The 26,047-nt window shown below is 41.9% G+C and overlaps 1 protein-coding gene across 1 annotated transcript; it reads left to right on the top strand.

Annotated features, from left to right (window-relative positions):
- The first annotated feature begins 7,472 nt into the window (after positions 1-7,472).
- On the top strand, positions 7,473-8,833 carry LOC122690726 (aldo-keto reductase family 1 member B1-like). Its single transcript, XM_043897638.1, has one exon. It carries the CDS (start codon positions 7,512-7,514, stop codon positions 8,475-8,477), a length of 966 nt encoding a protein of 321 aa, XP_043753573.1. The 5' UTR covers positions 7,473-7,511; the 3' UTR covers positions 8,478-8,833.
- The last annotated feature ends 17,214 nt before the right edge of the window (positions 8,834-26,047 follow it).

Below are 26,047 nucleotides of genomic sequence, written 5' to 3' on the forward strand. Positions count from 1 at the left end.
AGCATTTCACTTTGATAAGATTTTCGTTTAAAAATTACAAGCATATAAATTCAATTAATACAGCACACTGAAATGTATGTGAAATAATGTTAGAGTATTTCCTCCTTGTTCCCTGTTTTTGCTTTCTTTGGCTACGGTAGTCAACAGTGGTCAGAAAATATTAAATAGAAAAATCCAGAAATCAACAATGTATAAGTTTTAAATTTCTGACATAAATCACAGCAGGATCCTCTATGACCCACCTCCCAGAGTAATGGAAATAAAAGCAAAAATAAACAAATGGGACCTAATGAAACTTAAAAGCTTTTGCACAACAAAGGAAACTATAAGCAAGGTGAAAAGACAGTCTTCAGAATGGGAGAAAATAATAGCAAGCAAAGCAAATGACAAAGAATTAATCTCAAAAATATGCAAGCAACTCCTGCAGCTCAATTCCAGAAAAATAAATGACCCAATCAAAAAATGGGCCAAAGAACTAAACAGACATTTCTCCAAAGAAGACATACAGATGGCTAACACACACATGAAAAGATGCTCAACATCACTCCTTATCAGAGAAATGCAAATCAAAACCACAATGAGGTACCATCTCACGCCAGTCAGAATGGCTGCTATCCAAAAGTCTACAAGCAATAAATGCTGGAGAGGGTGTGGAGAAAAGGGAACCCTCTTACACTGTTGGTGGGAATGCAAACTAGTACAGCCGCTATGGAGAACAGTGTGGAGATTCCTTAAAAAACTGGAAATAGAACTGCCATATGACCCAGCAATCTCACTGCTGGGCATACACACTGAGGAAACCAGAATTGAAAGAGACACGTGTACCCCAATGTTCATCACAGCACTGTTTACAATAGCCAGGACGTGGAAGAAATTTAGATGTCCATCGGCAGGCGAATGGATAAGAAAGCTGTGGTACATATATACAATGGAATATCACTTAGCTATTAAAAAGAATGCATTTGAATCAGTTCTAATGAGGTGGATGAAACTGGAGCCTATTATACAGAGCAAAGTAAGTCAGAAAGAAAAACACCAATACAGCATACTAACACATATATATGGAATTTAGAAAGATGGTAATGATGACCCTATATGTGAGACAGCAAAAGAGACACAGATGTACAGAACAGACATTTGGACTCTGTGCGAGAAGGTGGGGGTGGGACAATTTGAGAGAATAGCATTGAAACATATATATTGTTATATGTGAAACAAATCGCCAGTCCAGGTTCGATGAATGAGACAGGGTGCTCAGGGCTGGTGCACTGGGATGACCCTGAGGGATGGGATGGGGAGGGAGGTGGGAGGGGGGTTCAGGATGGGGAGCATATGTACACTCATGGCTGATTCATGTCAATGTATGGCAAAAACCACTACAAAATTGTAAAGTAATTAGCCTCCAATTAAAATAAATAAATTAATTTTTTAAAAGTTTTAAATTGTAATTGGTCTGAGTAGCATGATGAAATCTCATGCCATCCTGCTCCATGCCACCCAGGATCTCCAGCCATGACATCATATGCTCCTGACATCCAACCATTGACATGGCCGCGGCTCAATAATCCAGGACCACTGGAAGCAAATGCTCATCCTTCTGAGGTATTGTCAGGAGGTCAATAGTAGCCTAAGGCTACATCATTATGCCTCTATCATATGCTTTACTCCATCTGAGCATGTAGGCATCTTGTCATATCACATTGGCACAAGAAGAAGGGTGAGCATAGTATAAGAAGATATTTTGAGAGAGAGATCACCTTCACATAACTTTGATTATACTATAGTATAATTGTTATATTATATTATTATATATATTATATATATAATATAACTGTTATAATTGTTCTATTTTATTATTGTTGCTGTTAATCTCTTACTGGACTTCCCAGGTGGCTCTAGTGGTAAAGAACGCTCCTGCCAATGCAGGAGACATAAGAGACACAGGTTCAATACCTGGGTCAGGAAGATCTCCTGGAGAAGGGCATGGCAACCCACTCCAGCATTCTTGCCTGGAGAAATCCGTGGACAGAGGAGCCTGGCGGGTTACAGTCTATAGGTTTGTGAAGAATCGGACATGACTGAAGCAATTTAGCATGCAATCTCTTACTGTGCCTAATTTAGAAGTTAAATTTTATTGTATCTATGTATGTATAGGAAACATAGTGTACATAGGATTTGGTACTATCCACGGTTTCAGGTGTCCTCTGGGGGCCTTGGAACATATCCCCTGTAGATAAGAGGGGACTACTATAAATGTAAAAGTATAACAAAATATTGGACACTCAGTGATCACAATATAAAAATAAATATATATGTAAGCACTGAAAGGTGCTGGAAATGAATTGGAGTGATAAGACATTTATGTTCATTTCTTCTTTTAAATAACAGCTTTATTGAGATATAATTCACACACCATAAAGTTCGTCCCTCTAAAGTGTACAATTCAGTAGCTTTTAGTACCTTCACAAGGTAATACAACAATTGTCACCATCTTCTTTTAGAAGAATTTCATCACCCCGAAAAGAAACCCTTCTAATTAATCACTCACTCCTCATTCCTGTCTCCACTCAGACCCTGAGAAGTCTAGTCTAGCAACTACTAGTCTGCTTTCTACGTTTGTGGATATGCCTGATCTAGATATTTTGTATAAATGGAGCAATACATTACATAGTCTTTTTTGACAACCTTCTTTCATTTACTATATTTTCAAGGGTTATTCATGCTGTAACACGTATTAGTACTTCCTTTTTGTAGCTAAATAATATTTCATTTTGAAGACATACCACATTTGTTGTTTTGTTTTTTATATCATAGAAACTTTAATCCAATACATTAAACAACTTAGATAAAATAGGACGATTTCTTGACAGACACCATCAAATCTTACTGAAGAAGTAATTAACCTCTATAGCCCCATATCTATAAAAGAAATTGAATTTGTAATTAAAAACTTTCCTATAAAAACACTGGCAAACCTAGAATGGCTTCACTGGTAAATTGTATTAGGCATTTCTATTTAATTTTAATCTCTTAAACACTTAAAGGTCTCTTAAGCATTTAAAGAAGAAATGACATCATGTTTATCAATTCACCAGCTAATGGACATTTGGATGGTTTCCATTATTTTTGTAGTTTAATTTATATATATCAAAATTTTTTCCAGCTTTATTGTGATAGTTGACTACTAAAATTAAATGAATTTAAGAGGTACAACATGATTTGACATAGTATAAATTATTAAATATTCATCATAATCAAGCCAAGAAATCTATTCATCACCTCAAATGGTAGTCATTTTTTGTGAGTGGTGAGAACACTTCAGATCTACCCTCTGAACAAATTTCAAGTGGGCAATATATTATTGTTAAGAATAGTCGTGTGGCTGCATATTATCTCCAGAACCAATTCATCTTGCATAACTGAAAGTTTGCACCCCTTGACCAACATCTCCCAATATCTCTTTCCCCCATCCGCTAATAACCCACCATTCTACTCTGTTTCTATGAATGTGTTTTTTTTTTTTTTTTTTTTGCCACACTGCATGGCATGTGGTATCTTAGTTCCCCAACCAGGGTTTGAACCTGCTCCCCCTGCATTGCAAGCACAGAGTCTCAACCACTGGACAGCCAGGGAAGTCCCCAGAAGTAAGGATTTACCAGCTGTCTGGGCATCCTTTAACCCAGTTAAGTTGACACACAAAATTAACCATCAGAGGGAGAGAAAAGAGTCACAGTGTTTGATGCCTACAAGGAGGCTTCCAGCGAGCACTGGTCAAAGTGCTGTGTGTGTGAGTCGCTCAGTCGTGTCCAACTTTTTGCAAACCCCATGGACTGTAGCCCTCCAGGATCCTCTGTCGATGTAGTTCTTTAGGCAAGAATACTGGAATGGGTTGCCATTCCCTTCTCCAGGGGATCTTTCCGACCCAGGGATCGAACCTGAGTCTCCTGCGTTTCAGGCAGATTCTTTACCACCTGAGCCACCAGGGAAGCCCAAAGATGGTCATGATCTATTGTCTTCCTCGAGGAACTGTTCATCTAACAGCTGAGAGCATGCACTGTGTATCTATGGAAATTAGGAATAGTTCTCCCACCAAGTGCTCCCAATCCATCTTAGCAGGTAGATTTCAGCCCCTCTCTGGCCCTTGGCCGGGTACCTTAATTCAGAGCACTACCTGAACAACTGTCTTTGGCAGCCCTGCCATCAGAAAAGAAACACAAAACACCAAAACACAGGGTTAGAAGAGGTTGCCACTGCATGGGCAGTACATGAAGAACTCAGAAGAGAGGGAAAGGGTGTGAAGCAGACGTGGAAATGGAACCTGACCTTGATGGCGGGGTAGGATTTTCATAGGTGGAGATTAGAGATGGATGCAGGGCAGAAAGTGGAAGACCGTAAACAGAGAAGATAATATGAGCCAAAAGGTGGAGGCAAGACAGATTGAAGCAAGTTGAAGGAAATAATGGTAGTTCAGTTAACAGTGGCATAGACTACATAAGTGGCTCTTTCCAGCTGTCTTTTCATAGAAGAAGAAATCCTCCTAGAGCATGAGAAAAGTTGGCTGGGTTATATAAACACACACTCACATGCATGCACACATGTGTGTATGCATATATAACCACATGTACACGTTTCGAAATCCTCATAGTAATTCTCTACTTCTTCTTTCCTGTACTCTCTTCTCTTCCAAACCACTTTCCAAGAAAGCACATATTATATACAGGAAATAGTAAAGATTAATAAGCAGAAAGGTCCATTAAAGAGTTGAGACACCAGAAGGGGGAGCTCTCATGCCCTGTGATGATAGCAGAGCCCAACAGGAAGAAGAAAATCTCTTCTTTCCAGGGGAGGATTCAGCCAGTGAAAAGCCATGGACTCTGTTTACTCAAGCCTTCCCAACTTCCCCCTCTATAAAAGCGTTCTCCTTCCCTTGGACACTGTGGTTGCAGGCCCTGAATTCCAACTCTTTGCTGATCCTGAACAAACCCATCTTTGCTGGAGAAATATCTGGCTCTCTATTTAAGGTCAACAGAAACTGACTGTTAGACATTTACTGATCCCTTAGTTTAGAGCAACATAGGATAAAACTATAAATGTCCCATATGTGACCTTGACTGCCAAGCTGGGAAGTTCTGAATTTGGTAGGAAGTGGCAGGGGGCATGGGGGCAGGGGGATACTGGACTCTATTGACTAGAGAAATGCTACTTTCAACTTGATATTTCAGGACAGTTAATCTGCTGGTATTGTTTAGAATGGATCAAAGAACCAACCTGGGCAGAAGAAGGAGAAAACAAAATGTTTTATTAAGTTACATAAAAATGCAATTATATTACCCAGACAAAACTATAATTCAAAAAGACACAAGCACCCCTATGTTCATAGCATCACCTGTTCACAATAGCCAAGACATGGAAACAGCCTAAATGTCCATAGACAGATGAATGGATAAAGAAGATGTGGTACATATATACAATGGAGTATTACTCAGCCATAAAGGAGAATGGAATAAGGCCATTTGCAGCAACATAAATGAGTGAAGTAACTCAGAAAAAGAAAGACAAATACCATATGATATTACTTATATATGGAATCTAAAATATGACACTAATGAACCTGTTTACAAAACAGAAACAGAAGCAGGGACATAGAGAACAGACTGGTGGTTGCCAAGGGGGTGGGGGGTGAGTGAGGGTTGGACTGGGAGTTTGGGATCAGCAGATGCAAACTGGTATATATACATATAATGGTTAAACAACAAAGTCCTGCTGTATAACACAGGGAACTATATTCAATATCCTGTGATAAGCCATAATGGAAAAGAATATAAAAATAATGTACATATGTGTGTGTGTGGATAGCTGAGTCACTGTGCTGAACAGTAGTAATTAACATGACATTGGACTTCAACTAGATTTCAATAAGAAATAAATTGGAAGAAAAACTTATTTCCACAAAAACTCTGAGTTAGTTTATAATGTGGAGGAAAACAACTGACCCCAATCAGGCCAGTGAAGATACTTGTACTCTTCTCATCATGAGAAGATGTTTGTTTGATTTAAGAAGGTGTTTGTTGATTAACATATACGAAAAATGCTGCCGTCGAAGACTTCATAAAGGCCCCATGAGTCAATGCTAGAAGAGCCAGTCTCTTTCCAGTGATTTTTTTTTCTTTTCAAAAGAGAACCAAAACATACTTTATCTTTTGCCTACTATTTTTGGCATACTTATTAGATGTCAGTTGCTTTATATACAGTTTCACATTAAATCCTCACAAAAACTTTTCTTATTTTTCAGATGGAAATTAGGGCTACGGGAACAGTAAGGACCTTCCCCAGCATTATCCAGCTAATAAGACGCAGAGCTGAGATTTAAACCCCAAACTGACTGACCCCAAGACTGTGTTTGTCTTACAACACAATAGTTTCACAACCCAATTAATCAAAGAAAGAAGGAAAATTAAAAGTAAACGAATTGAAGGCAAGCATAGTTTGACACCCTTAAATATGTCTTTGGCATAGGGATTATTTTGAGCTGATTATTTTTCAGCAGACACAGGAAAAGCTCTAAAAACCAAGTAGAAGTTAACCTTTTGTAAGACACATTTCCATCTATGAGAGAAATCTCCATTTGTAAGGGTGTTTCCATCACTGTACCAGGAAGAGAAAAATGACTGTAAACCCCCCAGAAACTCTCATCAATGGAGAAAGCTCGGGCTTAAATCTGCATAATAATCTTACCCTGTTTACTGTACTTTCTTGGTCACCTCCCAATGCTGGCCTTCCCCCCACCCCCAATCTTTTGCCTTAGTTGGAGACAATTTTTAAGGTGGTAGCTGGGGCCGTTGGGGGAAGTTACTCAGATTTCTGGCTCTCTCTCATGTAGACAAAGAGTATACATGTTATTAAACTTCTGTTTGTTTTTCTCCTGTTAATCCATCTTTTATTACGGGGGTCCCAGCCAAGAATCTAGGAGGGTAAAGAGAAAATTATTTTTCCTCTCCCACAGAATCAAGCATTTTAAACTGTTATGCTCAAATAGAGACTGATTTGCATATAACCATTATATTTTGTTCTTCTCTGAACATATCAGAAAAATAGTTTCTACCACAGCTTAGGATTCTATGGGCCATGAACTGGCGAACCATTTGATGTGCTCCTCTTGGTGCCAAACCCAAGGTGCCAATCTAGTGACTCCAACAACAATGACAGATCACTAATTGGGTTCAAAGCTCTGAAGCTTCTACTTAAGGAAGGCTCATACATGCACACACACACATACACACACGCACAACACATATGCTTTGTGCTTTTCCTTTGCTCATTAATCAAATCAATATTGGAACTAACTCTTCTGTGCCTATCTATGCATCCACTTGCCCATCTAATCCTCCAGGTAAATCAGTTTGGTGTTTCTACCACAGTTCAGGGGCTGAAAGGGCTTCCCTGGTGGCTCAGTTGGTATAGAATCTGCCTGGCATGGTTCTCTGATCCCAGTCAGCAGAGCTCAAGCAGTCATGGCCAACCACATCATGCTCTACATCGGTGCCAAGATGCCCATCTTGGGGCTGGGCACCTGGAAGTCCCCTCCAGGCAAAGTGACGGAGGCTGTGAAGGTGGCGATTGACCATGGGTACCGTCACATTGACTGTGTCCATGTGTACCAGAATGCGAATGAGGTGGGTTTGGCCCTCCAGGCAAAGCTGCAGGAGAAGGTGGTGAAGCGTGAGGACCTCTTCATCGTCAGCAAGCTGTGGTGCACGTATCACGACAAGGACCTGGTGAAAGGTGCCTGCCAGAAGACGCTCAGCGACCTGAAGCTGGACTACCTGGACCTCTACCTCATCCACTGGCCCACGGGCTTCAAGCCTGGGAAAGACTTCTTCCCATTGGATGAGGACGGCAAGGTGATTCCCAGTGAGAAAGATTTAGTGGATACCTGGACAACAATGGAAGAGCTGGTGGATGAAGGGCTGGTGGATGAAGGGCTGGTGAAAGCTATTGGTGTCTCCAACTTCAACCGTCTCCAAGTGGAGAAGATCTTAAACAAACCTGGCTTAAAATACAAGCCGGCGGTTAACCAGATCGAGTGCCACCCATACCTCACTCAGGAGAAGTTAATCCAGTACTGCAACTCCAAAGGCATTGTGGTGACCGCCTATAGTCCCCTTGGCTCTCCCGACAGGCCCTGGGCCAAGCCTGAGGACCCTTCCATACTGGAGGACCCCAGGATCAAAGCGATTGCAGACAAGCTCAATAAAACCACAGCCCAGGTGCTGATCCTATTCCCCATGCAGAGGAACCTGATCGTGATCCCCAAGTCAGTGACGCCTGAACGCATTGCTGAGAACTTCCAGGTCTTTGACTTTGAACTGGACGAGGAGGATATGAACACCTTGCTCAGCTACAACAGGGCCTGGAGGGCCTGTGCCTTGGTGAGCCGTGCCTCCCACAGGGATTACCCCTTTCACAAGGAGTTTTGAAGCTGCAGGTACCTGCCCTTGCCCAGGTGACCTGCCATCTCCCACCTCACTTCTCTTATGTGTAGTGTAATTTGGCGCGTGTCCCTCAGTGGTGGGTCAGCGAGGGCTCGGCCAGTCTGGTGTTGGGTCCAAAGAGCAGAATCAGTAGATTAGTAGAAGTCTTTTCAGTTTTCTTTTGCCCTTCTAGTCTGGGGAACTGGGGAACATGCAACCCAAATACTCTTTTCTAAATTGAATTTACAAAATCAGAATAGTGCCTCTAACAGTGGGGTTTTGATTGCTTGGAACTGTAATCCTTTCAGCTAGACTTTTCTTTGCCTCAAATAAAAAGTGCTGTTATGAGTTTGAAAAAAAAAAAAAGAATCTGCCTGCAATGCAGGAGACCCGGGTTCGATTCCTGGGTTGGGAAGATCCCCTCGAGAAGGGAATGACTACCCACTCCAATATTCTTGCCTGGAGAATTTCATGGACAGAGGAGCCTGGCAAGCTACAGTCCACGGGGTAACAGAGTCGGACACAACTGAGCGACTAACACTTCATACCTCTTATAGAGAATAAAGCCCACATGTCTAAAACTTATCATTCCTAGCATAGTATATACTTAGAATAATAACACCTCTTTAGTTCTGTATACTGTTTTTCAGTTTACAAAGTATACACTTACCACATAAATTCGTATATACTTATCACATAAATTTACATCACAGACATTCACTTTGAGCACTTTATTATTATTATCATTATTATTATTCTTCCCATTTTTAAGTTTGAGGAAACTGAGGTTCAGAAAGGTTGACTGACATTCCAAAGGCCACATAGCCAGTAAGTGGAACTAGTATTAAAAAACTTGTTTTTCTGTTCTATCTTGGCCACACTATGCAGCATGCAAGATTTTAGTTCCCTGAGCAGGGGTTGAACCCTTGTCCCCTGCGTTTTTCTAGTTTTACGATGAGTTCCTATTCCCTGAAACCCCTAGCTGCCTGTCCACATCTCCCTGCACCCTCTGCCCCCACCCACAATGTCTGTATACTCCTGAAGAGCATGGGCTACATCTCATGCTTTCTGGTATTTCCAAAATTCACTAGGCAGTCATTAAGTTAATTCCACTGTATTGTAAATATTTTAAATTTCTTGTATGCTAAGATGTTTTGACATCTTAAAAAACTTTTCTGGCTGGGGAGAGACAGCCCTTTCTGGGGCTAGCCATTCTTAGAGATAGAAAGAACCCAGCTGGGGTTATGTCTTTGATCTTCAAACTAACCAATCCAAAGTGGTATCTCTGTCTGGCCCTTACATCCTAGGAGACAATATTCCTCTGCCTTAATCACCCCAGGGCCAGGTGCCAGACAGGTAGGGACCACCCCTATAGCCCAAAGCCCACCGAAGTATTCAAACTAGCTCAGCAGCCCCTCTGAAAGTCCTCTGCCCAGCCTTACCTTTCCCCACTCTCCCCACCAGCACCCCTCCCCCACCCCAGAAATTCCAACATGAGGGCCAAGGCCTCCACCTTCCCCTCCCTCCTATCTCCTGCCTCCTGACCACTCTGGTGTCTCTCCCAGTAGCCCTATGGGGTGTGCTGAGCCTCCTGTGTCTAGCACCTGTGAGTATTATGAACTCTGCTTCCCCAATTTCTCTCCTCTGTCTCCTCTTGTGGCCACATCTGACGAACCAGCTCATATAAGAATATGAAACATTCACAACTTTTTCTTGAGCAACTATGGAGTCCTAAACTGTGTGCTAGGGACAGGGGATATGATGGTGAACAAGTCACACAGAGCCCCTGATGTCAAGTAATTTATAATGTAGTAAAGGAAAAAGACAAGTAAACGACCTATTACTTAGCACAGTATCATACGCATGTTAATAATGGCAGTTATCATTTATTAAGCTATCAGCTTAATGTCAGATTCTAGGCTAAGCACTAGGTATTGTCTCAGATAATCCTTAGAACAACTTGATAAAGTGCCTCTATTACTGTTCTCTGTTTATAGATGAGAAGACCGAAACATAGATCACATAGCCAACCAATGGAGGTGCCAAGATTTAAGTCTCGGTCTGTGTAACCCTTAGCCACTATGTCATGCTGGGTCTCATAGTCGACCTTACTTGTTGGAGGAGAAATAAACCCTGTATAAAAATAGTACCTCTGTACTGCTTATCTCAGACTTGAGACAGTCTGGCTAGTAAACGGAAATTGTGCCTCCAGGGCTTACCCTGCATCGCACCAAGGTGACAGCATTCTTGAGGTTATATTTGTACAGCTATCTCATCCCAACAACTTAAGAACAACAAAGACTTCCTTCCCTCTTCCACATTTGTCTGTCAGCAGCAGCCCATTACCAAATTGAGACTTGGATTTATATTAATGTCATCACATAAAATAAAAATAAATACACTTAGAACCCAACTTCAGTCCCAGGAGAGAGGCATTTTGAAAATGGAATGACTGTCGCTCATTAGCTCTCTTATTCCAAATCCATGGCCTCATAAACATCAGCAAATATTTGACAGCAATGTGATTTCTGTTGTGCATCACGATAAAATCAAGACCACTAAAACATGTGCAAAAAAAAAAAAAAACAATTCTCAACTTATTTTTTCATTGCCTTGCCTGGAGACTAAGTCTGAGTTGGCTAAGACAGAGGGGACCACACAATATTTTCCATATTTGATCTATTTTCAAAGGAATCTCAAAATTTTCCAGTGAAAATGACTATTTGGAACAAGTAAAAGTCACATTAAAACCAGGCTTGATGTCTCTTTTAAAATGTCCCCTTATTTTATAGTAAAAGATAAAATAACATTAAATAACACTTTGAAAAATAAAGAAAAGTAACCTTATCCTGATCCCCACAGCCTGATAGCAACTCTGTGTGTGTGTGTGTGTGTGTGTGTGTGTGTCCATTGTAGCTCTGTTCATATGTAATCATGGTCTCCATAATTGTATTCATAATGAATACACAGTGTGGTATCTGGCTTTTATCTCTTGACATCATGCCATAAGTAATTTTGATATTGCTACATAGTCTTTTTAATTATCATTTAAATTTTTTTCATTGGTAGCATCAATGTTCCATAGAGTAGAGGGACTGTAATCTATTTAACTATCCTCTCATTGTTAAGCATGTAGATGGTTTCCAATCATTCACTATTTTTTTTGTTACATTGATTTTATTTTATTTTTTTTCCATTTATTTTTATTAGTTGGAGGCTAATTACTTTACAATATTGTAGTGGTTTTTGACAAGTGCTCGGGCCTGGTGCACTGGGAAGACCCAGAGCAATCATTCACTATTATAAATAATAGAGACATGTATACCCTTTTCATATAGGGTTTTTCTCCTTACTTTTGGATATTTCTGTGAGATAAGTTCTCCTAAATGGAGTTACTGAGTCAGATTATGTGGAAAAAAACTTAAAGACATAGAACCAAGTGGATTGTTGTTGGGCATATCTCTTGCTCATCCTTCAAAATTCGGCTCAAAATTTCCCTTCTTCCACTGCAAGCATAATGAATTACTCCCTTATTTGTACAAGAAGTAGACCTTGTATATATCTCAATTACAGCATTCACAGTGCAACATTTCTCAATTTATTAACTTCTCGAAGTCACAGCTTCATTGTCTGTAAAATAGAGAAATCATACCTAATTCACTATTAGGGCTATTGCAAGGATTAAGTGAAAAAAACATATGTAAGATCCTTCATCACATTGTATTGCAATTTTGTGTTTACCTGGCTGCTTGACTTCGAGCTTTTGCGGGGAGGGATAATGTTTTTGGTCATCTCTGTGTCCTCCAGTGCATATTATGGTGCCTGACACATGGAAGCATCGAACCAAAACATTTACTGAATATGAATAAATGAATGGATGTATGAATAAATGAATTTTAGTTGAAAGAAATTTACACTGCCACCAGCACTGTTAAAAAATACCATTTTAGTACTAACCTTACCAGCATTGAGTACTTATGCTTGATATCTATAAAGAAAAATAGATTTAGGGACTTCCTTGGTGGTTCAGTGGCTAAAATCCATGCTCCCAATTCAGGAGGCCCAGGTTTGATTCCTGGTGAAGGAACTAGATCCCACATGCCACAGCTGAAGATCCTGGTGCCATGATTAAGACCCAGCACAGTCAAATAAATAACTAAATATTTTTAAAAAGCATATCCAAGGCTATCTCCCTTCACTAATGTGAAAAATAACTACTACTTGGGGTTTTGCTCTACTATAGAAGATGAGGGATGCAGCTTATAACTGTAGTAGCCACTAGGCACATGTGGCTATTTAAATTTTAAATTTAAAAAATAAATTAAATTTAAAATTCAGTGCCTTAGGCTCACTAGTCACATCATGTCAAGTACTCAAGAGTCACATGTGCCTAACGGCTACCATCCTGGACAGTGAGAAAAGTTTTTGTTGATAATGCTGTTCTACAATCCAAAAATCATTTCCTGTTTGATTTTGAAAGCATCTTATGATGAATTTGCAGTAAAATTTACTTGAAAAGTTATATTTGGTTAATTTTTTATTAAATAGATTAATTTTAAAACCAATGAATATCCCCTGACATCCACCAGCTGTGGAGTGGGAGAATATGGCCATGGAGCCCAGAAAGTGGTCAGGAGAAGACAGAAAGATATTAAAATTTTACTACACAGTACCTCAAAAAGTTAAACGCAGAATTACCGTATGACCAAGCAATTCCACTCTTAGATTTATACCCCCAAAATTGAAAACAGCTACTTAAACAAATATACACACATGTATTCATAAACTGCTATTTGCAATAACCAAAAGGTGGAAATAGCTCAAAGGTTCATCAATGGATGACTAGATAAACAAACTGTGGTATATCCAAACAGTGAAATATTGTTCAGCCATAAAAGGGAATGAAGGGCTGATGCATGCTACAACTTTGATGTACCTTGAAGACATTATACTACATGAAAGAAGGCAGACACCAAAGGTCACATATTACGTGATTCCACTTATATAAAATCTCCAGGATAGGTAAATCAATAGAGCAAGAATTGAAGATTCATATTTGCCAGGGGCTGAGGGAAGAAGGGAATGGGGAGTTAATGGTTAGGGAATTTTCTTTTGGGGTGACAAAAATGTTTTGTAACTAGATAGAGGTAGTAGTTGAAGCTGATGCTGAAGCTGAAACTCCAATACTTTGACCACCTGATGCAAAGAACTGACTCATTGGAAAAGACCCTGATGCTGGGAAAGATTGAAGGCAGGAGGAGAAGGGGACGACAGAGGATGAGATGGTTGGATGGCATCACTGACTTGATGGACATGAGTCTGAGCAAATTCCAGGAGGTGGTGAAGGACAGGGAGGCCTGGTGTGCTGCAGTCCATGGGGTCGCAGAGTCGGACAAAACTGAGTGACTGAACTGAACTGAACTGAGAGGTAGTAGTTACAAAACATCATGATGGTACTAACTGCCACTGAATTGTTCATGTTAAAATGGTTAATTTTATGTTATGCACATTTCACTGTAATAAAAATAATTGCCATAGATGGTCCACAAAGTGAATCCTTAGCACATAGGTTAACTGTATAAAATGGGTGGTGGTAACTTCAAAGGGGCTTTGGCAGAACAAGAAAGTTGCAAACTAGGGGAGGTGGTCCTTGGAGGGTGTCTGGTCAACAGCAAGTCTCTCTGGGTAATCTGTTGAAGATGAGAAGTCCCCAGGATGTAGAGCCCAAGCAAAACATAAGCCGTATTGCTTACAGCTGAGCTGAGCTGGCCCATGGATTCAAGAAAGTCCATCCTCTCCCTCTTCCCCTCTCCTTTTCTTCAGCCACCTAATTCACTCCAGACATACCTTCTGTGAATTTTATGGAACAAACACAGTGTCTGGTATAAGTTTAGCAGAGTGGAAGCAGTAATTGGGAGAGTAAGTAACAGGAATTTTCCACCATGGACTAGCTTTTAGCTTCAACCAGGGAAACCAGGTGATGGGACTGATCCTGGTGGGAATGAAGGGATCTTTTCTTGCTCGGGCTCCTGTACCAGTTCCTTTAGAATCTTGGATTAGAAGGCAATATTAAGTTGTCCTTGGTCCTGGGTTGGATCTCTGTGTGAGCCGGGTAGCTTAATTCTATTGCCTTAATTTGGCTCCCCAAAGTTTTCCCTGGCAATGCACTGCCCTGGTACTCAGCTCATCCTGGCTCTGTTAGTGAATTATGGAGTGATGTTGACAAGTTCTTTCTCCTATACTGGCCTCAGTTTCCTCATCTGCGAGAAAATTGGTCTAAAAGGCCTCATTTTCATGATGTGCTGAAAGTACACTCTATTATTCATGAACTTGCAGAAGCTAAAACTTCTAATATTTTGCTTCAAGCAATCACCTAAACAAATTTGAAAGGCTGAATGGCACATATGACCATCCATCCAAGACTCCTTCACAGAAGAAAGTTTTTTATATGATTGAGAAAATTCCGTGATACTCCTAGAGTGTCTTCCTTAAAGGACATGAATAAAGTCCTGCAAAGCCACTCCCTGTCCTTCGAAACCTAAATATGCTACTTTGTTACTAGGCCTAAGGCTCCATTGTTCCATTTGCCTTGAGCAGTCCAGACTTCTCTGCCAGCCTCCCCTGTGACCAACATTGAGCTCCCAGATAAAAGACCCACCTCATCTCTCCAATTGATGCTAAACAAAGGAGCATCTTTTAGGTTGTAGACCAGAACCAGTGACTTCAGGTAGAACAACAAAAAAAAAGGATTTGAGAACAAGCCTGTTCACTTTTTGACCAAAACAGAAAAGATGACTGGGTGTACATACCTCCCAGGTGGAAATAAGATGGCAATTGCCGTGTGAAGACTAACATGAAGCTGATGAGGCCCCAGAACGTCAAGACTCTCATCAAAATAAACCAGCTACCTGGGACTGTGAGTGAATGATGGTGAATACTGGAGTGGGTTGCCATTTCCTCCACCAGGGAATCTTCCCGACCCAGGGATCAAACCTGCCTCTCCTATGTCTCCTGCATTGGCAGGCGGGTTCTTTTACCACTAGCGCCACCTGGCTGCCTCAGGAAAATATCTACTGGGAAGCCTGTTTTGAGGACTGCTTGTATTCTTTGCATATTAAAAAGCAGAGATATTACTTTGCCAACAAAGGTCCGTCTGGTCAAGGCTATGGTTTTTCCAGTGGTCATGTATGGATGTGAGAGTTGGACTGTGAAGAAAGCTGAGTGCCGAAAAATTGATGCTTTTGAACTGTGGTGTTGGAGAAGACTCTTGAGAGTCCCTTGGACTGCAGGAGATCCAACCAGTCCATCCTAGAGGAGATCAGTCCTGGGTGTTCATTGGAAGGACTGATGCTGAAGCTGAAAGTCCAGTACGTTGGCCACGTCAAGTGAAGAGCTGACCCACTGGAAAAGCCCCTGATGCTGGGAGGGATTGGGGGCAGGAGGAGAAGGGGGCAACAGAGGATGAGATGGCTGGATGGCATCACCGACTCGATGGGCATGAGTTTGAGTAAACTCTCGGAGTTGGTGATGGACAGGGAGGCCTGGTGTGCTGCGATTCATGGAGTTGCAAAGAGTTGGACACAACTGAGCTGAGCGACTGAACTGAACTGTATTCTTTGTAAGGTGTTTCCTTTTGGTTCTCTCCCTCCCCTAGAGAAAAATATCTTTCAAAAGTGTCTACCAGATTCAACTCTACCTAGAGGAATTACCCCAATAGGCCTTGTGTCCACACGAGGGCCAAAGCAGGAGGGAAAAGTTGGGGTCCATGACTCACAGCAGTGACAATTGAAGTCTGAGGCCTTTAAGGGAAAGACCCCAAGGGGACTGAGTCATTCCCTTGCAGCAGTCCTCCTTTCCTTCCCAGCAGATCTGCCTTGTTCTGCTTGCCTGCAACCCTGGATGGGTCTGCACTTTGTTTTAAGGAAAGTTCCCCATTCCCTTCCAGTGCTTTTCCGCTCCCTCTAACTACAGAGTCCTTTGTGTTTTGTATTGTTTTGTTTTTTGAAGGGGTGGGATCTTAGATACCCTGACCAAGGATGGAACCTGTGTCCCTTGCAGTGGAAGTGCAGAGTCTTAACCACTGGTCCGCCAGTGAAGTCCTACAAAGTCCTTTTTGAAGCCAAGGGAGGCATTACCTTCCTGGAAGGAGTCAGGCTTCTGTAAGTAAGTTCCATAAGTAAAATCTCTCTCTTTCTCTGGGTGCAACCTCCATTGCTAAGCATGGCTCTGGCTCTTTTAAAGACATATCACTCTTCGCCTTCAAATAATTCTGCCCTACTAATGCAGGCATTTCAGCCTTGTCCCCAGCTGAAGTTCTCTCTCTCTGCCCACCCACTCCCCACCCTGAACATATTCCCAGGCCTTACCACCATGTAAACCTGTAATCTTTTTATGCCACTATCCATATTGGTTTATAAAACAGAGGTATGCAACACATTGGAAAGAAAAATGGCACCTGTCAAATACCAAAGCCTATGAAATGCCTGTGCAATTTCACTTTTCACCTAGTAAATATCCAATTATTTTCCAGAATAGCTCTTTCCAGAATTCAAATCTGTTTCCATTAATATTAAAAGTTTAGAGGTCTGGGAGAACAGGAAGGGGCTGATTAAAAGCAGACGGGGTTCATTATCTGGTTAATCACTCCAGCATTTCCCACCCCCATTTCCCACTCCCCCCACCAACCTCAACACACAATGTTCTGCCTCAGAAAAAAGTCACACTAAGATTCTGCAAAGAAAACCTTCTCCTACAACATATTTAAGGGTGTAACTGTTTTGGAAGAGGTGAGATTGGTATCATTATGAAAGACATGTATGTCATACCATTTCACCCAGGAAAGAAAATATCTTCCAAAGTATTGTCCACCATTCTATTGCACAGAGTGGATGACCAATGTATTGGTTGAAATCAGGCTCTCTGAATATTAAACACTGAATGATACTTAGAGTTGGAAGTGCTCCTCGCAGATACCCTCTTTGTTCAGCAGATAGGGAAACTGAGACCTAGAGAGGGGAAGGTGTCTGCTGGAATTGCACCTCCAGATCACGGAGGAGCTTGAACCTCCAAGGTGTCCCTCTGAGGAGGGACACACAACACTGGAGGCAACGCTGGGGTGTGGGAAAAATGCCAAAAGGGCTTGAATTGAATGAACTGTAGTCATTTCTCAGTCCACTACATCTCCATGGGCCACACGTTAGGGGTTCATCTTTTATTACTCCCCTGAGAACTGACTCAAAGGCAAAGCCAAAATGGGTGTTTTAATGCAAAGCATATTAGGAGGCCAGAAAGCTGGAGGAGGTGTTGTCTCGGGCTGCCTGGCTACACTTGGCTGGGAAGGCTTTGCTCCAGGCCCTGGGAGAGGCTCATTCAGGTGTTGATGGTGCCAGGGCCAAATGGGAGCCAGGCAAAAGGCTGAACAAACCCAGGGCCTGCCCCTTCCTGGAGTCCAAGTCTACCAAGTAGGGCAAGTGGAGCTGGAGAGGTGGATCTCCTTTCTCGGTGCCATGGGGGTGCCCCAAAGTCTTATGAGGTTTGTGAGACTTATAAGGTGGGGCTGCCATGCTAAGACTTGCTTTTAAAAAGTGGGGCACGGGACTTCCCTGGTGGTCCAGGGGCTAAGACTCCATGCTATCAAGGCAGGGGGCCCAAGTTCAATCTCTGGTCAGGGAACTATATCCCATATGCCACAACTAAGAGGCTGCCTAGTGCAGCCAAATAGATAAATATTTTAGATAAAAATATAAAAGGAGAAAGGGCATTTAATTTTCAGCAAGATTTATAAAGAGCATAAAGACAAAGCAAGGAGAACTGGCTGTAAAACCAGTACCAGCTAGTACCTTTTCTAGACACATGTGACTTGGGTAGTGTCAGCTCTCCTTCCAGGACTAGTCAAAGCCATCTCCTTAACCCTTGGTGAGAATGTAAAATGGTGCAACCTCTGTGGGAAACAGCATAGTGGTTTTGCAAAAGATTTAATATAGTGTTACTCTGTGAGCCAGCAGTTCCACTCTGAGGTATACATACACCCAAGAGAATTGAAAGCAGAGCCTTGACCAGTTATTTGTGCACCTGTGTTCATCAAAGCATTATTCACAATAGCCAAAGGGTAGAAGGAACTCATCTCCATCAACAGATGAAAAGATAAACAAAATGTGATCTATTCACACTATGGAATATCATTCTGCCTTAGAAAGGGATGAAGTACTGATATATATGTTAAAGTATGGATGAACTCTGGAAACATTTTACTCTACTGGGTTCTCTCTCAGTGCCCTGGGGTGGCTGCAGAGGGCAGGCTTGACTGTACTCATAAGGTGCGGGCAGAACCTCTCAGAGCCTTTGCTCAGAACACAAGGCCCCAATACACTAAAAAATGGCTCCTGACACCTAATTTTTGATATAATTGCAAAGCCTCTGTGTGCTCCCCTGACATTTGGGGGACCAAGAATACAAGCAAAGAATACAAACAAAGGCCCATATATCACATGTCTAAAAATTTTAAATTATAAGTCAAGGCAGCAAACTATTAAAATTGTTCTATCTCTTACTTTGACAACTATGATTTATAATAACAAAAGCAATGAAAATGTGTCAAGTGATGGCTTTTATACTTTTGAAAGTCAGCACAATATCAAAGAGGACTGAATTTAATTACGATTGTGCATAACTGGGTGTTCTTTTGATGGGTCAACAATATTTGGATGAGTAATAACTTAAGGACATACATAATTGGAGAATTAACTTGTATTTATTCCATAAAATTTTTTTGCTTGCCTTTATTTCAGCAAAGTCACTGTATTACATGTTTAGGATCAAGATTTTTCACATAACCTGTGGAATTGTCAGTTATGGTCTAAAGCAGAGGTCAGCAAAGTTTTTATGTTAAGGGCCAGATAGTAAAAAGTCAAGGCTTTCAAGACCAGAGGGTCTCTGTCTTAACAATTCAACTGCCATCATAGCTCAAAGTGCCAATAGGCACTATGTAAAAAAAAAAAAAAAAAAAAAAAGGTGTGGCTGTGTTCCAAACAACTTTATTTATAAAAACAGATAGCAAGTCGTTAACACAATATCCTCCTGGCCCTTCAGGGTACTTGAGGGAGAGCTGAAGGAGGGTCTGTTGGGCATCTCAACTTCTGATCCCCTTGGCTCAGGACTGGACATGAAGGCTTGTTTGGATGAGATCTCAGAGCTCCTCCTGGGGGGATCAGGGAACATGGTCAAGGTCCCTGCTGTGTGCTCAGGCGCTCAGTCATGTCCAACTCTTTGCGACCCCATGGACTGTAGCCCGCCAGGCTCCTCTGTCTATGGGGATTCTCCAGGCAAGAATACTGGAGTGGTTTGCCATTTTCTACTCCAAGGGATCTTCCCAACCCAGGGATCAAACCCAAGTCTCCTGTATCTCCTGCATTACAGGCAGATTCTTTACAACTGAGACACCTGGGAAGCCCAAGATCCCTGAAATCTTACCTTTATCCTCTCAGCAAGAGCTTCTGGGATAGGGGTAGAATTGGATGCTAAGGAAAATAACTTTTCTCTGGAGCAGGGGAGACATGATGAAAGCTGTCTTCACTATCAGAAGAACCATCTTGTGGATGAAAGCAAAGGCTTAATCTTTGTGACTCCAGAGCGACCAGTGAGGAGCAAGGGCAGAAATCACACACATACATGAATTCCAGCTTAATTTAAGAAAGATATTGCTAATGACCAAGTGGTTTCAACAAAGAACAGACTGGTCAGACAGTACTAAACCTCCTGGGAAGATAGCATTCAAGCGCAGGCCTTGTGTCAATCTGTTAGGATGCTTCTAAAAATCTTATTGGCCACGTAGGCAGTTGGGATAGATGGTGTCTCTAAGGATTCTTCTAATACCATAGAAGTCTATATGAACACATGGGACACAATCAAATTTAAGGCTCAATCTCATAGGTCCTAACTCACTGCATGGAATTAAAAAGTCAAATTACTGTGATGGCAGGCCACTTGGGGAGTATGTAATTTTCTTTCTTTCAGCCAACTCAACATTCTGAACATCTCTTTTCTATCATCTGATATTGTAGTCAAGGCGTGATTGTCTCCTGATGGGGGAAACAAAGGGCCCCAAAAGGTGTGACTTCCCACAGGTCATTCTGACTATGTAGGGGAATTCGAAGCCGAGCAGATTTCCTGCCACACAACACAAGTCCACTGACAGCCCACACAATGTAAACCATGCTCCATTGCTCTGGGAGAGAAGAGGCTCACTTGACCAATTTGAAAATTCTCTCACAGTGTAGAGATGAGTAGAAAACAGAATGTGAACTTTCCAAGTTCAAAGTCTATTTCCTACTGGGAAAATGAAACATCTGGTGTAGAATTAAATAGATGGATCCTGAGGGATCTTTGACAATGAGTTGCTTTTCTAAATCCACCTTGTAGTAATTTAAACCTACATGCATCAGAAACATATGGATTAAATGTACAAAAAGCTGGAGATTCTGTTGGACTGGAAAACCATGAGTGAATCTTAGAATGATGGAGTGGAAGGGATTTCCAAAAGACTGACAGTCTCTCCTGCCTTCTTGTTCGTCTAGATATTTTGCCTTCATGAAGGAAGAAGTGTGTAGCGAGGACTAGTTGTGTTTTCAGCACCTGTTATGTTGGGTGCCAGTTAACAAAACAACAGGCCAGAAACGAGTCGATTTTCAGCAAGATAGTCACGTGGTCCTGAAGGAGAAAGTATCCTATGGGTTAACCCTGTTCTGGTGACATGCAGCTATGAGCAGTCAATGGGCCAAAGCATTAACTTGTGAACCCCATGGTCTTCTGGGAAATGGAGCAAACTTCCATGGTGCACGCTGAGTACTACAATGAAGAGCTGGGGTGGGAAAGGCAAGTGTGGGACATGCTCAAAACGCAGACAGAAACCCCTCGGTTAAATGGCTTACCATTCATTGCATCTTCTGATTAAGCATCTGTGGCTAATCCATTTTTGCATTAAAGCTACCTGAAGCAAAGATGTGCCCTGCAGGCCTTATTAGCTCATGTTCTGTCTCCCTGAGTGTGTGTGTGTGTTCATGGGTGTGTCGGTGGATCACTCATCAATGGATGCTTATAAACACAGCCCGTTACCGATTCAGAAGTTGTAGGTCGTTTTAGCTAAACTTTCAGTCCTGCTGTCAGCTCAGTTGGACAGAGGCTCGTGAAGCCCTGAATCTAGACTGACTCTAAGTGCCCCAGCTGAGCAGAAGCAGGCTTGGGAGAACTCGGATATTTTCTCCTACATTGCAAAAGGGCAGAAAACAGAGGCTTCAGGAATCTGGGAGGAATGAAAGGAATTTCAATAAGAAAATTTGATTAGAAATGTAAGGAGTGATAGCTGTTTCTGAAAATCAGGCAATTGGAAATTACGGACCACAGATTGAAAAGGCACTGGTAAAATGTAAATCTGAAGTATGACTGTATTTTTTAACTCAATGAATAATATAAATCACAAAGTATATATTTTGCTTAAATTTCTATAACAGAAAACAGAAAAGAAATGTAAAAGCTTTAAGTGTTATGGGGAAATTAGAGGTAAATGCTTTTTAAAGTCTTTATAAAAAAAATAAATAAAGTCTTTATAGTGGAATACTATATAGCTATTTTTAAAAGAATGAAACTCAAGTGAAGAATATACAGGAGCTCTTTGAAAGGTTTTTGCATTTAAGTCTGAACTTATTTCAAAATTAAAAGCATTTTTAGAGAATTATATAAATGATCACCAAAAAAACATGAATGAGAAAATTCATAACAGGCGATGGAAGAAAGGGAATCAGAAGATCAAGCTGGGGACTGGGGACCTGCAACTGATCCATCTGTGCTGTCATGTTTGGCATGAAATGCTGAAGAATCCAAGAATTTTATTTTATTTTATTGGCCGTGCCACCCTCGGTATATGGTATCTTAGTTCCCCATCCAGGGATCAAACTTGTGCCTCCTGCATTGGAAGCAGACTTTTAACCACTGGACCTCCAGGCAAGTCCCCTAAGAATTTTAAATTTGAACCTGAACTTCCAGATCATTACAAAGATCTGCTTTATTTGTCAAAGTAGGAGGACAGAACACATTTTATGAAACACTGTTAGCTTAACTTGAAAGTCTCCAGCCATATAGTATGCGGGACTCCCTTTGTACATTTGCCCGGGGCCCCACATAAGTTAGAGACAGGCTTGGCTGACAGAGAGTAGCTACTCAGTACATAATTAGCTGAATGGATATCATAGGCTGTGGTTTTCATCTCAGATTTACATTTGTATCACTGAGTCTAAATGTGATTCTGTTGATAAGACCTATCCACTTATTCCAAAGCAATTCATGCCAGTAATAGGGCATACCAAAGACGGCTAAAGTTGTGGTTAATCAGTGTAACCTGCATACACAGAGGAAGTCCCCACCCCCCACTCCACCAAAGACACACACAGAAAATTCATGATAACAAAAATTCTGCTTGATTTTATGTCTCTCACCTTCAGGGATTGTTCTAGCCGGGAACTGGGTTTCTCATCCCTACAGTATGACTCTTTATGAAATCAATCGGCACATGTGAAGTCTTTGGAAGTTTTCTCTTTTGCTCACACACAAAGGCTCTAGACAGATGGTGTCTGACTACAGATCTTCCAGCCTTCTGTGCAAAGCGGACCCTCCTGGGCTCCTGCTTGCTATTTCAACGTGTGGGGCACGTGCGGGAAGTCTGCATTTTAATAGGGTTTTTAGAGGTGGTGAGAAGCGTACATTGGCAGAGATGAGAAGAGAAGATGTTTCCATAGCGGAGCAGGCGTGTGTAGAGAGGCAGTGGCAGGAGTGAAGGACAGGAAGCAGAAGAGCTTGATGACAGCAGTGGGTCTGGGAGGACACGTGACTGCTTCACAGGCCTGTCCTCAGCACCTCACCCAGCACCTGCCACATAGGAGTAGGTGCCCAATGTATGGAATGAAAAAAAATGAATGAACTGCAGTTCATTGGTGAGGTGAGGAGTATAAATGTGCAAGAGACAGGCTCAAGTGTTTGGCTTGGCAATAGGGGAAGTGGGGACTTCCCTGGTGGCCCAGTGGCTAAGACTCTCAATGCAGGGGACCCAGGTTCAATTCCTGGTCAGGGAACTAGATCCCACATGCCACAACTAAGAGTTTGCTTGCCACAACTAAATATCCCGTGTGCCATAACCAAGACCTGGCGCACCCAAATAAATAAATAATTTTTTTTTCAAAAGAAAGATGTATCTGATTAGTTGGGAGGAGAAGCAAGAAGGAAGGAGAGGTCAGTGATAGAAGGTTTTAATGATTCAATCTGCTTTGCCCAGTGTCATGTATCTTTTCCAGGTTTTTGGTTAAGTGAAGTCTCAATGCTGAAGGAAAAAAACATGATCATGAGTCTCCACTCAGTTCTCCAGGTACTAGATTTGCATTACTCTCTGTGGTAGTGCATAGATCTGGAGACAAGTGCCTTCTAATTAGCCCCAAAGGCCCCACTCACAAATTCCAATAGGAATCTTATACTGAGGGTGAGGGCTTCAGCATATGAACTTTGAGAGGACACAGACATGCAGTCCAGAACGCCCTTAAGAGTTCATCTGCTATTAGATAACAGACTAGAACAGCCTTTTCTTTCTTTTTTCTTTTATACCCTTAATCAAAGTCATTCTCTGGATTCTTCATGTAATCGCCCTCATAATAGACAGAGGCGGCACTTCATCCTCAAGATGCAGCCCAGGCCTTCTCCGGCCTGCTCCTCTCCTCTGGCTTCCCACTGCCCACTGGGTCCCACACCCTCTTCTTCACATACCAGGCACAGGCTCTCCCCCTTCATACCAGGTAAACGGGCCACAGAACGTGTTTTTCCTGATGGAGTGAGACAGAGGCCTGAATACTCTGGAGGCCTGGAGCTGCCCAGCAAAGGGACCAAACTTATTATATGGAAAGGCATTCATGTCCCATGTCAGGCGACATTTTCTCACCTGCAATCAGAATCACCGAATGCACTTTAGAGCCCAGGGTCTTTTGCACCGGCGACATTTTCTCACCTGCAATCAGAATCACCGAATGCACTTTAGAGCCTGGGGTCTTTTGCATCAACCACTGGATTTCTGAAGAAACGACATTCTTGTAGGACCAATTCGCAAACACACAACAAATTCCAATAGGAATATCACATGAATGCCTTAAATTGTCCAGGGCTCCCCGCCCAATTTACCCAAGCTAATAGAATTGGCACACATTCCCGCATTAGCACTGGAGCATGTGACGTGCTTGATCAGATGAAGGAGATATAAACAGATGTGCATTCTGGCAGCTCAGGGAAACCAGCACGTTATTTGTGACTCAGCATCTAGACCACTGTGGCACTCGGTCTCCAAACCTGGGAATCGGGTTCCTAATAAGAGCAGCTATTCTCCAGTGGCTTAGCAGTACAAAATCTGCTTGGAATGCAGTAGCTGCAGGAGCCCCAGCTTCGATCCCTGGGTCAGGAAGATCCCCTGGAGAAGGAAATGGCAACCCACTCCAGTATTCTTGCCTGGAGAATCCCATGGACAAAGGAGCCTGGCAGGATACAGTCCATAGGGTCGCAAAGAGTTGGACATGACTGAAGTGACTTAACATGTACGAACACACCATTTACTAAGCACTTACTATCTGCCAAGCCTCATTAGACACTTGGTGGATGTTGTCTAATTCTATCCTCACAGCCACTATGTGAGGTAGGGGTTTTAGCATACGATTTTTCAGAAAAGGGGATGAAGCTGTTATGTAAATTAAAAAGACCAAACTAGGACTCAGAACCCAAACCTGACCAACCTTCAGAAGCCCCAAGGCTCACCAGCTATACAAACTTGGGCAAGTCACTTAGTGTCCCTGACCTTCAGTTTCTCCTTCTGTAAAGAAGGGGATAATAATGGTACCTAGTTCACAAAGTTGTTGGAAAGATCAGATTAGCAGATAGTCTGGTGCCATGTAAGCATTCAGTAAATAGTAGCTATCATTAGTGTTATTAACATGGCCAAAATCTCCACCATGGGACCTTATGACTTCCTCCCTTGGGAGTCATCAATAGATCCTGGCTTCCTCACCCAGATTAGGTAGTTCAAAACCAAAGGTCTGGACTTCCCTGGTAGTACAGTGGATAGGCACAGTGCCAATGCATGGGACACAGATCCAATCCCTGGTCCAGGAAGATTCCACATGCCACAAAGCAACTAAGCCTGTGTGCCAAAACGATTGGGCCTGTGCTCTAGAGCCTGTGAGCTGCAACTACTGTAGCCCATGCTCTAGAGCCTGTGCTCTGCAACAAGAAAAGCCACCACAATGAGAAGCCTGCACACCACAAAAAAGAGTAGCCCCCACTTGCTGCAACTAGAGAAAGCCCACATGCAGCAATGAAGACACAGTACAACTAAAAATAATTAAAACCAAAAGCCCACATACATACTATCATCAATATATGTAAAATAGATAACCAACGAAGACCTACTGTATAGACCCACAGGGAACTATACTCAATATTTTGTAATAAACTACAAGGGGAAAGAATCTGAAAAAAAAATAGCTTATACATGTATGTGT

The sequence above is a fragment of the Cervus elaphus genome, chromosome X, assembly GCF_910594005.1.
Source record: "Cervus elaphus chromosome X, mCerEla1.1, whole genome shotgun sequence".
NCBI lineage: Eukaryota > Metazoa > Chordata > Mammalia > Artiodactyla > Cervidae > Cervus > Cervus elaphus.

What these genes read in the sequence shown, in the direction of transcription:
- LOC122690726 (XM_043897638.1), top strand. Translation starts at nt 7,512, where the DNA reads ATGGCCAACCACATCATGCTCTACATCGGTGCCAAGATGCCCATCTTG.